This window comes from Ostrea edulis, chromosome 3 (genome assembly GCF_947568905.1).
Source record: "Ostrea edulis chromosome 3, xbOstEdul1.1, whole genome shotgun sequence".
Classification (NCBI taxonomy): Eukaryota; Metazoa; Mollusca; class Bivalvia; order Ostreida; family Ostreidae; genus Ostrea; species Ostrea edulis.
Window position 1 is genome coordinate 81,868,221 of NC_079166.1, and position 15,535 is coordinate 81,883,755.

Here is a 15,535-nt window from a genome sequence, read left to right on the forward strand (position 1 = left end):
CATGCGAGGTAATCGAACACAAATACATCTAGGAATGCAAGTAAGTAAATGATTTATTATAGTGAAATGTGTTTTATACATTACAGAATTGAAAATATATTAAACAGAATAATAGGAATTTAGGAATTTAAACACCCGGCCCATCGGGCCTATATGTCACTTTTAACAGAAACACCCCCCCCCCCCCAAACATTAAATAATAAATACAGTGGTACATGTATTACGCATGACTTATACTATTATGGTATATGATAGACTGTCTGTAGGTGTATGCGGAGAACAGGAATTTTGCAGTTTGTCTTTTGAAATTTAATAATAGAAATTTTGTTTTGTCTAAATCTGACATTGATCACAGTGGGGTTAAATCCGATACTGGTAAAAAAGATTACTCTAAGATTTGAATAAGAGGAACAATGAAGTAAAATGTGACATTCATCTTCTACACTATTTTAAGAACATAAAGTACACAGTCTATCCGATAACGTCTCCCCCTTAGACCGTCCTGTTTCAATTCTTATAGGTAAGACACCACATCTGAACTAGGCAAGTATAGAACGATGACTTTTTGGAATATCCATGATTACATATTTTTCTGTTTGAAAATCACTCATATTTTTACGGTCGGTAGGTTCTAAGTTTTGGAATGTTATGGACCTCTTCATTCCAGCCATTCATAAAATCCAGACGAAGTTTTTCTTCCACTGTGTTCACGTTACACACCATACGATTTAGGAAATCTACTGTCATATCAAGAGATTCAAAAAGGAATTTGACTGTATTTGACCAATTTATGTTGTGTGATTATTCCATATCCCACATGAATTTTTTTTTTCGTAAGCCTGTCGTCCGGCATTGTAACGAGTCGATTCCATAGGCGTAAAATATTCATTTGATGTCGATAAAATGAAGGAAGCGTTACATCCTTACAGGTCAACTGCCTTTCTATTGGTATTAGAAATGCTCATTCAATCTCAAATTATAAAACATAAATAAAGCGGCAAGCTAGATTACCACTTATGGTGGTACATCTAGGTATTAGATTTTGTCATAATTGTGTACTATGAACAATGATCTATTACTGCAACCTCGTTATGTTCATGTGAATATTATAAGTATAAGATGCATACCATTATTTTTTTTTCTTCTGTCCGAAATTCGCAAAGGCTAGGAAGGATTTCTTCGGTCAATTTTATGGACTTGATAAAACTCAAACCGTTGACACCATATGTTTTATTAGACGATGATTCGTATTGTGTTAAATTATTTTGTATTTTTCAAAGATGTATTAAAAAACCTGACAGATTCAGTTAAGCTTTGAATTGAAATGTTTTTAAACAAATAATATTAATATTATTACACATGTATAATGTAGTGTGACTAATAATGTATGTACACATGTCATAATCTACATGTACACTGTATGTAGAGAGAGGGCAACATAAGTTTTCAGAACATATGCCTATAATCACATTGTATATCCTTGATACTATTATAACATATGATAAAATCAAAACACCCAGTGACATGCATGCATAATTATACATGTATGCAAATTACTTATTGATTGCTAAATCAATCAATTGAGCATATTCGAAAAAAATTCCAATTGGCATATTTCATGTAATTACTTGCATGTGCGAACGTATTTCACACGCAGACATATGTGTGTAATTCTACCACCTGACTATAGTATTAGTGTTTGAAATCTTAATTTATAGTATTCATAGTTTTGAAATTATGAAAATAAAAACATCTGCATTCTTAGCAATGCACATGCAACGTAAAATCTGCGTAAATACATGACTGTATATAAATGTCCCAGTTGAAGGTTTCAATTCAACCCCAACCCCACATATGCACTTATTTTTAATTACAATGAACTTCGATCTTTGTTTCTATGCGGTGACAAAGCTGGACATTATTCTTCCAGTTTACCTTGTGTATTTATCTCTATTGTTCCCCTGACGGAGGAAAATCCTTGCAATTAACATGGAACTAACAAGAAATACACGGAGGGATTAACTGAAGTACACAGGCATGCTAGCTTGTCAAACGTAACAACACACGGAATATACTTTGTTTTCTGTATCTCATTTCATATCTGTTTTGTTTAACTGAAACAATTCTTATAACAATATGATGTATATAAAGTGCTTACTATTCTTCTCTCACTTACATTTTAAAGTTTTTTGTGTGCTTTTTAAATTCGCATTTGAATTATTTATTGCATATTAAATTATTACTTTAAAAACCTCCAATTTTTGTTAAGTTTCAGCATTGCGGAAACCATTAGGAATCAAAGCCTACAGTTTCCGCAGACTGAAACTTGACGGAACTATATAATCGTTTACGCACGGCGTAAACCATACGGGAAACCTCAACTTCAGGTTTCCGCAGACTGAAACTTGACGGAAACTTGCGGAAACTATATAATCGTTTATACGCACTGCGGAAACCATAGGGGAACCTCAACGTCAGGTTTCTGCAAGGTTTCCATATGGTTTCAGTTTTGCGGAAACTAGTGTTTTCATCCAGTGTATAGTATCGACTTTGAATAATTTTTTGGACCAACTGCTTGAATTTATAACTTTTATTTTTATTTTCATTTCGACTCCATGACCCAATTTATAAAAAAAAAAATCGCGTTAAACAAATGTTTAAAAAGTTGGCCTTACAAATGTAGATATGTGTTACGATGTGACATTTAAGTGTATTAGAGAGCAGAGAGTTAGATTTTTGAAACACAGTAACATTTGTATGTAATAAAAGCAACATAAAAGCTAGTAAGTCTAATCATGATCATGTAGTTTACATATATATGAATATGTATTGTAGCGTTTTCAGTCCCCAATAACACGTATGATGATTGCTGTGCATTGTTTAAATGGTTTAAAACAAATAAGAACAAGACATATTGACGCAAGTATAAACAAAAACGGCCACAAAAAAATGTTTCATTTCACTGACAATAAAGTGTTTTAATTTTTCCATGGGTACAACGATTTGGGTTGATTTCCACGTATATTGCCATGTAAAACAAAGTGCCCCCTGTTGTGACATCACCTACCCTTTAGGGGTCCATTTCAGAAAGAGGCATACGACCAGGTGTGAGTCACTCAAAAAAGATTTAATCGAAATAATCTTCGGGTTTATTGCCTGGAATTCGTTTTCGCAAATCTTTAATGATGAATGAAGTAGTGACAGTAAAACTATTCCTAAGTCATTGACTTTCATACAGGTCCGCTAGTCCAGGGTTTTTATCAGACACGTAGTACCAGGGAGCATGGTATGCTCCTCCCCCATTTTTGAGAACGTTGATTTCATATTATTTTTTATATATATGCAATGCTAGGTAGAATATTAGTAGCTATTTCCACATGCAGGGAAATATATACTGGCTGATAACGTTCCTCTGTCTTACACACGTTTTTGATAATATTGAATCTTAAGACCGTTAGATTGACCTGGTGAATCGAACCCATGAAGTCAAGAACGACCCCCCCCCCCACCCCCCACCCCCCCACCCCCGCACACTCTTAAACACAAACACAGCGCACATACGCGAGATTTATAATTTTGAAGTTTGAGCAAATGAACATCTATAGGGTTTGTTTTCTGTTGCTTGTCAAGACTTTTTGATAATATTTTGGAGAAGGCTTATATAGGCTGCAAGCCTGCTGCCTAATCCATTTATGTTTCATACATAATAAAATATTGTTTAAATTAAGACTTTTGACAATTGCACAGTGAACTTCTCCTCCGGCTGCCCTCCCCATACTTTCAAAACGATGTTACGCGCCTGTATAGCCTATTCCCATAGGTTTGTGAAAGGCAAAACATTGAAGGTGTAAATATCAAACGTATGCTTTAACATCGAGTATGCATAAAATTGTAACAACAATCACTGGTATTTCTGTAGATTACCAATGAAAATGCCAAATTAGTCGTTCTAGCATATATTCCTTTGAGAACACTTTGTACGTAATAATTTAATGATAATTATGCAATTCGGTTTTAACCTCACTACTTATTGCACAAATGCAATAACTCATTTCCCATCATAAATCTTGGAATCTGTGGGTGGAGCTCCATAGAGATCTCTTTAATATTGTTGATATTACTGTTGACTTACTGTGTTTTCTGTAAGCCGTGTTGTTGATGATGTAAATATCACAGTGTGGGTGGAGACCTATACAGGATCTCACGATGTCAGGTCTCTCGTATCTCCAGAGCCACTTGACGTGTTGTACACTGTCTTGTGACCCCTCTCTGTATTGTACATACTCCCCAGTATGCTGTAATTCCTCTAAAAACGCTCTTCGTTTATCATCACTCATGCGTACTTTATCTTGAGGGATATTCACTGAATAATATATAAATAAATATCGATTAATTCCAGAAATACAACATTGAAAATTTTAGAAATGAGTTATAACAATAAAATAACACATATAGTGAATTATTCTCCTAACGCCAATCATGTGACGTCATTACATGTTTTACATATACAGTGTCCATCAGTCAATGTGTCTGGTAGTGCATGCTGTATGTACATTTCTTTGTTTATACTACAAGACGATATTACAGAACAATGTAATCATTTATATCTCATTCATCAATCAATAAAATATCTACAATGAACATTGATAACAAGGAAGTATAATTCACATGACTATATATAGACTGCTGGGTGTAGATCACTAAACGGTTCATTTACTTCATACTTACAGTAAAATGACACTTCATCACAGATACTCGTGTCCTCCATGGTGACGTGGGTCAGTATGTTCATCTGTAGACGGGGTATGAGTATGGAATCAAATGACAGGTCCTTACAAATGACACATTTCTCTCCAGACTTCCTGGTGTATCTCTGTGATCTCAGATACCTCACTGCTGTAGTATAACTGGATAAACGATACACGGGGAGCAGTGTATCACTAAGTTCTAGAAAACGTTTTATACGACGTTCTGTAACACGGTACATGGTCTCGTCCTTGACGTCCTCAGTGATGTCTACTCCGTCCTGATCCCAAAGAACTCCACATGACTTCAGTCCGTCCAGAGTCCGCTGTGCCTCCTCACTTGTTACACTGCCCTTAACGTTCATCTTCTTTCGTATCACATTAAGAATGTTCAGCCAGTCTGTATCAGTAAAGTCGGGGGTACCGGGGTCAGAACACAGAAAACAGAATAACACGCGCACCTCGTCATCAGACAGGGAGGAGAACTGATCTGAAAATATAGTATGATACAGTAATACAAGGCTGTTCATATCATTACAACAATGATTTAAAAAATTATATACATGTACATGTGCATATAGATTCGGACTACTGAAGTATCACAACAAAACCTTTGTGTGAAATAATGATTTGATTCCGAGAGAATGGGATACTTTATTATGAAAAAAATGCACCATTGATCTTACTTATATCCATATGGTGTCTTTATTTTATATGTTAAAACATATTAAGGGAATGCATACTTATCTCATTAAAGTAAAGTAAATGATTGTTTTCATAGAAATATACCCTCTTTAGTGTGAAGACTGCGACACTTTGAACATGTGTTTATTTTCAGTTATAGTTGCCGTTTTTTTATTTGTATTTTGCAGGTGTTGCACATCAATGGTTTTAACAACATGATTTTCTGATCCATGTTAATCTATGTTTTCTGTACAGGCATTAAAATTACGTAATATGCGGCACTGTTTTTAAAAGGGATGATAAAAAAGAATGTGTGTGTTGTGGGATTCCTATTGTAAAAGCAAAATATAATCTGGGTTTTTTTTCCTGTTGAATTTTCACTTATAACGAGGACGGGATCAGATATATGCTATGGTACAAATTTGAATTTTCACTACGAACACAAAACGTATGATGTCCTCAGGAAGCACGAGTGAAGATATAATAACACGATCCCAATACATGTCTTCCTTGTGGCAAAAAAGTAGTGTATCTAAACAATCTCTGATTTGAATTACCGTAGTTCCACTTTAAAGGGGGGATGGATGGGTGGGTGGGGCTGGGCACGTAGTAGAGATTTTCAATTTTGAAATAGGGGGAATAGGGGGACGAGGAGTTTCAATGAAAAAGTTGTGTCGCCCACTTTAAAAGGGGGTGGGTATGTGACCCCTACGCCCTTGTAATCATATTAGAATTTGTCACAGAAACAAGTTAAGGGTTACTCGTCAGATTGCGATGAATTTAAGGACAACTTTGCCTTGAATATGAAAACCCACGGTGTGAAAGAAAGGGAGTCTTATGGGGTGTTTTCTACAAACTTTTGCTTATGCCATTCTACAAGAAGTAGCACTGTGTGGTCTTGATTTGTTGCTTTTTTGTCTCGTAATCAATAAGAGTCTTCCTTACACCTATTTCTTAATATAAGTAAACCATCAACTTGATAGCTTTAAGAGAAATGCCATATAAAAGTCTAAAGATGTCTTCAAATGAGAGATGTCTTAGTCTAACCTTGAACTTTTAACAAAAAATCAAAAGGGAAGTAGGAATTTAATTTCTAAGTGTGAAGTTTAATCATTGACTGTAGATACAGTGCGTAAAATTGAATATTTTTGAGTGTCCATGGATATGTAATGAGAGAGAGAGAGAGAGAGAGAGAGAGAGAGAGAGAGAGAGAGAGAGAGAGAGAGAGAGATATTGCATGTGTTTACGCCCCCTCGAGATATTTTCTCTTATATAGAAACGTCACAAAGACCTGTAATTTTGTGTCTATGCTCGGCGCCCACGGCCATTCTGCTGTGACACGGGGCACCCGTTTTAATTATTCCCACCTGATGCCGAGCGTGTGGCAAAGGAACTATCACCACTCCTTTTAACATAGGTATCTCGCGTCTGGGACTCAAACCCCGCCCTTCCGCATGTAGAGCGAACGCTCTACCTCTAGACCACCGCGGAGAGAGAGAGAGAGAGAGAGAGAGAGAGAGAGTAAAGGTTGCATTAAGTTTAATTTCTGGCAAAATTGTCATTAAATGTTTACCACAAATCTGAGAAGTAACAATCTAATCAAAATTAGCTGTTTTGAATCCACTAGCGGACTAATTAGTTTAGACAAGTAGCTTTTTGTGACAATTATTCAAAGATGTTTTAGATGACAACACTATCGTTCCAATGACGGCGTGTTCTCTAAGCTTGGCCGAGCGTGCAAATTTTTGGACACGGTTTGTCATAGATGGCAATGAAAGATATTAATAACACCTAATTAGTCATTTAAATTGTGTTTCACATGTGTCTTCAAATAGTATCCGTTTTCTGCATGGAATGTAGCATTTGCCTAGTCTGGCTAAATGATTCTTACGTAACAAGAAGTCTACAGTAAGCAGCTTGTGTGTATAGGCCTATAAGTGACATGATGCAAATAATAAATCTGATGTAAACAATGTACAAACCACAGTCGGTGACGATGGAAAGGAAACTAAAAGTACTTGCAATAGGCCTAGTCTCGTATTAATGTTTACAAACAGACGATATTATGTCCACCGACGCGATGTTGGCGCGGCACTGAACATTGCGTTGATGATAAAAGATGTAGAGCAAGTGTAAGGATAGACTTATAGTACTATTGAATATAAAGTTTATCAATCAAAAGATTTGACCAATTAAATCCTTTATCTATTCTTCTTTTTCTAATATTTTTTTTTCTTATTTTCTCGCTGGGGGGCACGAAGTCAACTTGGTTGTGAAGTAGCGTTCTCGAATGCCATGCGGGCGGTCCGGGTTCAATTCTCTTAGCGACTACGCAATTTTAAAAAAAAAAAAAAATTTTTTGGAGTGCAATTTTTTTTTCTAATAATTTATCTTTTTAAGTTCACTCATTATTTTATTTTTCAAAGGTAATATAAACATTAGTAGATGTAGTCTTAAGCCCCCCCCCCCCAAAAAAAAATATATATATATATATATATGTTGGTTTCCACTTTCATCTCAAAATTTTGAAGTGTCGGTAGGTATGTAGTGGTTTTTTAATTTTTTATTTTATAGGTTGAATAATTTTCTAATGTTTTAGTATTTTACTATGCATACAATAAAGTGATTATTTAGTAATCAAATAAAATTTATATGATGAATCAATACATTTCTTCACTTTACTTTATCAAAAACTGTTTCTGTGTTTTGGAAACTGTCTAGCATTAGTGCATAATAAATAACTTGATAAATAAGTCAATAAATATACTCTTGTTATAGTGATGACAGTTGCAAAATCTGTGAGAATGGAAAAAAAATGTGTTAGGGTCGGCAGAAATTTTTAGGGTAGGTAGGGAAAGTGGAAGCCAACATATGTTGTTTTTTTGGCCTAAGCATTATTTATAGTATTAATTTTCAGAGGGTGTTACTCTATCAAATGAATTATTTTTTCACATAATTTAAACAATGATTTCTTTTGAATTGATTTTACATACACTTCAAAATCGCTGTAGTTAAAGCCATTCACAATTTAAAAATCCAAATATATATATTTTAAACGTCATTACTAGATATATGGTGTTGCCAAAAGAAAGCTGATTTTTATAACTATGAAATAGGCCTACTCTAAAATCAACATAAAACAAAAGTAAAAGAATTAGATGAACACATACACGCATTAGATTGGCAATTTTTTAAACAATCCAATACATCCTAATCACTCTACACATTAATTTTGTATTGACACACACCCAATAGATAATAATAATAATAAATACAGTATGGGGCTGTTGTCGTTTTTTTTTTATTAATAACAATATTTATTCGCCATTCATACCTATCCATTTCAAAGGGTCGAAGACATTACCAATGTTGATGTGTGATTTCCTATATATTTAATGTTATATACCTGTGGCAGGGAAAATATTCATTATAACGTGTTATTTACAGATAGATCATTAAAATTTTGAAAATGAAACAAAATTATTTGTTGCTCCAACATTGAGGATTTAATTTTGATTAGATAGCTCCAGCATTATATCAGCTGGCAAATATGCTCCGACCTGGAAATGTATTATTTCAATACAATAATTTCATTTTGTGTGAAATTTGATCAAAGAAAATATAAAATATTTCTAATGCAAAAGATTCAAAGGTCAATTCGTAGCATGGACAACATATATGATACATTGTACTGGCATATTAATGCAGGATTTTAAATTGTTTGGTGATTTTGAACAAAAAATTATGGCACATACTAAACAAAATCTAGAGTAGATATACTGCGTCTTTATATGCTTTACCTTTTACTGTGTGCACTATTTTTTTTAAAACAAAACTTTGATATAAAAATTAATAGATCATACAAATCGAATCTATACCTAATTACATGCTTTTATACCAGATTTAGACAACTTTATTGACGAATTCCTACCTCATCATAAATCAATTCCCGAATCTGCACCATCTGATGAGGAGAATAGTGATTTGGACATAATACATTCAGTCGACAGAGTTTACAATGAGGATCTCGGGAAGAAAATAAGGAAATTTGGCAAAACCTTTGCACAGAAAACAGCGATGAAAACAGCGTGCAATGGATATAATGTCATGTAGAGTTTGAAAGAAAAAGTATTAAAAAAATCTTGCACATGTGGAGAGAACTGTCTAGGTCATGACAATTCAAAAGAAGTACAAAATTCCATCTTGACTACCAATGAATTATCAAAAGAGAGAGATATGATTATTTTTGGTAAACTTTCAGAGTTTTGGCCACAGTACACAGTTTTTTGTTCAGTTTTTTGCAGGACCACAATGGAAACTAGCTATATGCCAATTTGTGTCATCCTGCATAAATAAAGGCTATTATTACAGCGTGAAGTCTTTTTCGGGTCATAGATGTTGTGGGAAGTCCAACATCTTCATCATAATTATACACTAATGATGCAGACGAATATTCTTGTATTTCTTTAAAACTTAAGTTTGAGTTTTCTTTTATTTGAGCAGTCAAAATTTAAGTAATATCTCAACCTTAAGTCAAAGTTTCGACATATGAAAGTTTTCTTTGAGAAACCCAGGTGAAATTTCATGAAAGTGGTATGACTGGAAGACATTTACCATTACCTTGAATTCTGCTTCTGAATCATGTCCGTCAAAGGCATACGAAAAATACAACTTACAAGACCTCAAATTTTCATCTCCAGGTTTGCATGGCGGATTGTCTACATATAAATTTCAATATATTTGATGTGATAGTTCCATATAGGGTAGTATTAAGATTCCATATCCATGGTTTACTCGTAATTTTTGTACAACTGTCGTTTTGGAATACTTCATAGATCAATCTATACACAGTGAAGTTGTTTGTTAAGAGTGGTGCAGAAGATACACAGAGAGAATTCATTCTGCTGAAGCCCACCATCAGACCAGAGGACTTAATGCCTGACAATCCTCCCAGCGGATTGCCTTTGGAGCGATGCTACCTGTTCTGCATGGTCTGTGACCCAATCAAGGATACCACTTGTCCAAATGTTCAAGAGTGATGATAGTGAAATTCTGTTGTTGATGATTCACAATACTCGTTTTTCTTGTCCATAATTGATCACTATTTCAGAAATCAACTTAGCATTGTTTATATAGTCGTTAAAATGGTCACCAGTGGTATAGTCTTTGATTACATTTGATAACATTCATTTGCATTGAATATTTAAGTCTTTGTTTTCTTTACAATGATGTTCCAATGATATTGACGTTATATAACGTTATCAAATGATTTATAACGTTATCTCACGATCAATGCATGCATTTCAAATCAATATTACTATGGGTTAGGTGTAACGTTCAAGGTAAACTTTGGTATCAAAATAATCAGGAAGATATGTGCTTTCAGAAAATAATAAAAACCCAGTTTTGAAAATATTGTCCCGAAGGTCCCCTTTCGCTTGACGCAACTCAATTTTATTTTTGTTCTTATTAACTAATCACCTTGATGAATGAATGACAGCGTGATTATCTAAACTCACTTCTATTGAAACCATACGACCAATCAGCGAGTAAAATTTGCATATTCGATCAAGTAAAGAGGCACACTGTAATTGAAATGGTAGTATTTTTCCACAAGTAGGATATAGGATCTCGTGATTCATGCTGTATATTCCTCTGTGATTTTTGAACTCTACAGTTGTATATTGTTCCACTGCGGCAAGAATATCTTTTTTAAAAGTACCTGTATGTGGGGGAGGGGGGTTCAGAATATAAGTTGTCTAACATTCTGGACAAAGCGAGAGAGAGAGAGAGAGAGAGAGAGAGAGAGAGAGAGAGAGAGAGAGAGAGAGAGAGAGAGAGAAAGACCATTCTTATATCCATTGTGGTCATGTCATTTTTCATAACTACATGTACAAGCTTACTTTCTTCTCATTCACTACTGCTACTAAGAATAGTGGTATGAGGGCCCTCACGCAATATTTATTTAGTTTTGCATCTGAAAATAACCTGGAAATAAAGGGGATTGCCACTTCTGATTCATCTTGTCTGTGAAATATGTGTGACCCCACCCCCATAGACACCATCCTTGAGATCTACGTAAAGCAATACCATCTGATTGAACGTAATCATTGGTTTCACAATGGAGGCTGACACCGAGTAAAAACATATAAAACTGCCCCCTACCCCCGCGCGCTCAAATAACAATTACAAAAATTTGTATATTCCTAATCTTAAAGGGGCATGGATACGATTCGAGCTGAAAATTTAAATGTTTAGAATGCTTAAATAAGGTATTTATAAATTGTCAGCAAAAAATTGAATGTCAGTCGTCGAGTTATACCGGAGAGGTAGAACTCACAATTCTTTGTTATGTAAACAAGACTCGCACCATGTTTTTGTTTACTTGGTTAGAAAATTAGTAAAACTTTCATTTAAAGCATTTTTTTAATTTTTTTTTTTGCAATTTACAAGTAAGTTGATTCAAAACACAATTGATTAGTTTCTAGTGTTTGGCACAATTCATTATTTTAAGCATTTTAACTTCTATTGAGCAATATTTACAATATTTATGTCAACAATTGTATCTCACTTGTAACTCAACAACTGCCATTACAATTTTCGTTGACCATTGAAAATACTTTAAATGTGCATTGTAAACAATAAAAATGAAAAAAATGAAATCAAATTGAAAATGTTCAGCTCAGATCGTGCCCATACCCCTTTAAAACAGGAAACAAAGGGGGAGGGAGAATTACTGATGAAGTCTGAAATGTGAATATGAATTAGCTGTGTAAGAGGAGGAGTAGAGAGGAAATGTCTTAAATATTGAGATAATTTCAAGTTTTTATGACGACCGAGTCAAATTCCAACAATCTCTAAGATTGTCCACGAGTGTTCAAGATATTGACAGCTACCAATAGATCGATAAATAATCCCCACAATCCGTGCATTACCCCCCCCCCCCCCCCGATAACATCGGGAAAAATGACACATTTTGAAGTGTATGCCGAAACTCCGTCTTGGCATTGAAACCCTTATCATCACTCCGCTGACCCCCCCCCCCCCCTGCTCATTCCGCTGAAACCGCTCCGATCAATCCACTGAGACCCCTCTGATCACTTCTCTGAAACGCCGATAATAGTTATAACAGTTTCTCACACACAATAATTCATCAAAGTACTGAAAGTACTGATGGGAGTTGATTTTATGTAGATTCGCAATTATTCAAAAAAAAAAATACAGAAGTACACTAAAAATTCAAAAACTTACGCATAAACGTATGTTGTGTCTCTATAACAATCAAGGCGCAATTAGTCATGTCTACATACGTGTACGTATGAAAAGGAGACAATGAATACTGATAAATCTCATAACTCCTATATAGACACTGGTAAGTGAACACATTGCATTGCAACATTATAAATTGCACTCTTAAAATAGCACATTTTTTGGGTCAAAATATGTCACTACAATGATATTCTAGCACACGAATATGGTTGAAAAACCCCACACATAATTTAATAATTCTTGGGTTTTGCTATTTTCCCCCTACAACTCCTCTGACTTACACAACTAAACAAATTTCCATTGCTTAAAGTGCAAGAACGTGTACATAAACTTCAGGCAATAACTTACCCCTTTTCTTTAAAATTGTCTATGATCTCGACATACATCTTCGTAAGCATCAATGAATTACAATAAAATTGCTACAAAAATAGCCACGTAACTTCTAAAAAGAATACAAGATTAAGAGTTGGGCAAATACGGTGTCCTGTACATATTAGAGGTGGATGAGGCGCCTTGTAAGCACCCCTTCTCGACCGATCACAACCGTTTACATATACATGGGTCCCACGGACCTAACTGATCTGCTTGCAACCTGATGCCTCTAAACTGTCGGACTTGGGTTATGAATGAGTCATGTCCCACAATATCTGTCTCGAAGTCCAAATCCACCCCTTGGGTCCAGCCTGGGTACTCGAAAAGTTCTCGGGAGACATAGTTCCAAGGCGCCTCGATAACCAAGGCACTGTAACCATCCGAAACACCTTCACCAAGCCCATAATGAGTATGGCCAATAGCTGGGGCTTCGACCATGCGGATTTTCTCAGCAGTGTTAGTTGGCTTGAGGAGGACATCTCGCACACCGTCCAATATCGGCTCCTTGGAATTTGACCCAAATTCTAGGGCAAGCTAAGGGGACAACATCAACTTTTGCTGTAAATGTGTTTAACTTAGCCCCTGCCTCAGTTTGGGGGTCCACACTGCACACATTCTAAATCTGGCGCCAGTACCCATGGTTCGGCCTCCAAGGCTGATCCTATCACACTGCCTCCGGAGATAGATGAAAGGCGAAGATAACGAAGAGCGACCAACCTCATAACTCCCATAAGCAATACAATATATATAGTTGGGCAAACACGTACCCCTGGACACAGCAGAGGTGGGATCAAATGCCTAGGAGGAGTAAGTATCCCCTGTCGACCGGTCACACTCGCCATGAGCTCCAGAGATAGATACTTCTTCATCTAAGTCGTTGACAATGCTGGTCATCACCATGTTCTCCCTCGCATAATTGTACGTCGCTAATAAGATGTCCGAGATCTGTTTGATATCTGGACTGATTACAAAGTCCTCCAATTCCCAATCCAAATGAGAGGGACACTGGATGACTGGGACAGCGGGGACCTGGACAGTCTTAGTCAAGGAAACTTGGCCTCCTGTCCCCTTTCTGAGCGTCCGAATGTCATGGTGACTGTCTCCTTTTCTAGGGTCATGGTTCCATGCCCCAACTCTAAATGAGTCTTTTACCGATGAAGAAACTCCGTGCCTAATAGTATTTTGGTCCTGCAAGGGGAGGGGCACACTATGTTCCGTGTCTCCACGGCGGACTCCCACAGGGCCAATGATAAAGCCCTTCATCGTAGCATTTGTCCCCTGCTTGAACCAAAGTCACGTGCTGTTTGATGGGAGACTTGGGGTCGAGCTCCTCGTAGACCCGGGTGGACAACACACACCCCTCCGCCCAAGTGTCTACCACTGTCTGTAGTCTAACTCCCTGGACCACCTTCTGAACCAAAAACCCAGTGGTCGGGCGTATCCGTCCGATTGGCACAGACGAGTCTCCACGGGCTCCTTCCGCATGACGTAAGGGCATGTCCCCTGTTCCGCTCTCGACTCGGCCTCTGACCACCTCCAGCCCGCATTCCTGCTTGGGTTGATCTTTTACCATTACTTGTTCCGGGCACTCACCACGCTTGGACGTGAAATCCGCGCAAGCCTCCTCCTGAATGAATGAGAGCTCTAGGTCCGACGAGTCATCCGAATCCCACGGAAAGTTCCCCCCCCCCCCCATTTCCCTAGTTCTCTGCTCCTGATATCGGTAGTTCTGGCACCACGATATCCTTAGGGGGCTTGGATTCTGGCGACATATCCCAACCCATAACCAAGTCCTTGGATTTCTAATCCCCGGGTGCCCCTTGAACATCACTTGGAATGTGTCCCTACTGAAGCGGCGCATGCAAGAGGGCACCTGACTTTACCCTCCTGCAGTTCAATTAACTTGTACCGGTGCGAGCAGTGCACGACCATGGCCTAGCTGGGGAGCGCTCTGGTGTCAGCGTCCTGACTTTCCTGTGTAGGCCCTCCACTAGACAATGACTGGCGGGTCTTGTGAACATGGTTGTACATCCTGGCTCTCCTTAGGTTGAGCCTTCATCCCTTGACCCTTGTTCGCATCTGATCTCCCCCGCAATTCCGGACATTCCCTATTCAAGTGTACCATTGTCCCTCACTTGAAGCAGTCTGCTAGCTTCCGATTGCTGTTCAATGGTGTCGATGAAGGTCTCCGAGGCGATGGGGGTCCGCCCCCGGAATTCCTTCTCTAACTTCTGAAAGCGCTAACGCATCTCCATGAGATCCTTGTCAGGATTGAGGGCTTCTTCCTGAGCTACCTGCCTCACATCCCTCACGGGCGTGGATGACTTCATCTGCCGTGAATGCTGATAGTACTGCATTCGGTCGAATGCTTCCTCAACTGACTTGGGCTGGCCGTCCAGGGCATAGAGTCATGAGTCCCTGTCCTCAGCACCGTAGCAAAGCCGTAGGATGGAAGACATATAAAG

General features: G+C 37.2%; 1 protein-coding gene across 1 annotated transcript in view; it reads right to left on the minus strand.

Annotated features, from left to right (window-relative positions):
• The window catches only part of LOC125676198 (uncharacterized), a 186,765-nt gene that overhangs the window by 124,181 nt on the left and 47,049 nt on the right, over positions 1-15,535 (minus strand). Inside the window, exons 3-4 of the mRNA XM_056159181.1 lie at positions 4,729-5,235; positions 4,133-4,363 (exon numbers count right to left, since the gene is read on the minus strand). Of these exons, the coding sequence (XP_056015156.1) occupies positions 4,133-4,363; positions 4,729-5,235 (738 nt within the window). The remainder of the gene's footprint in view (positions 1-4,132; positions 4,364-4,728; positions 5,236-15,535) is intronic.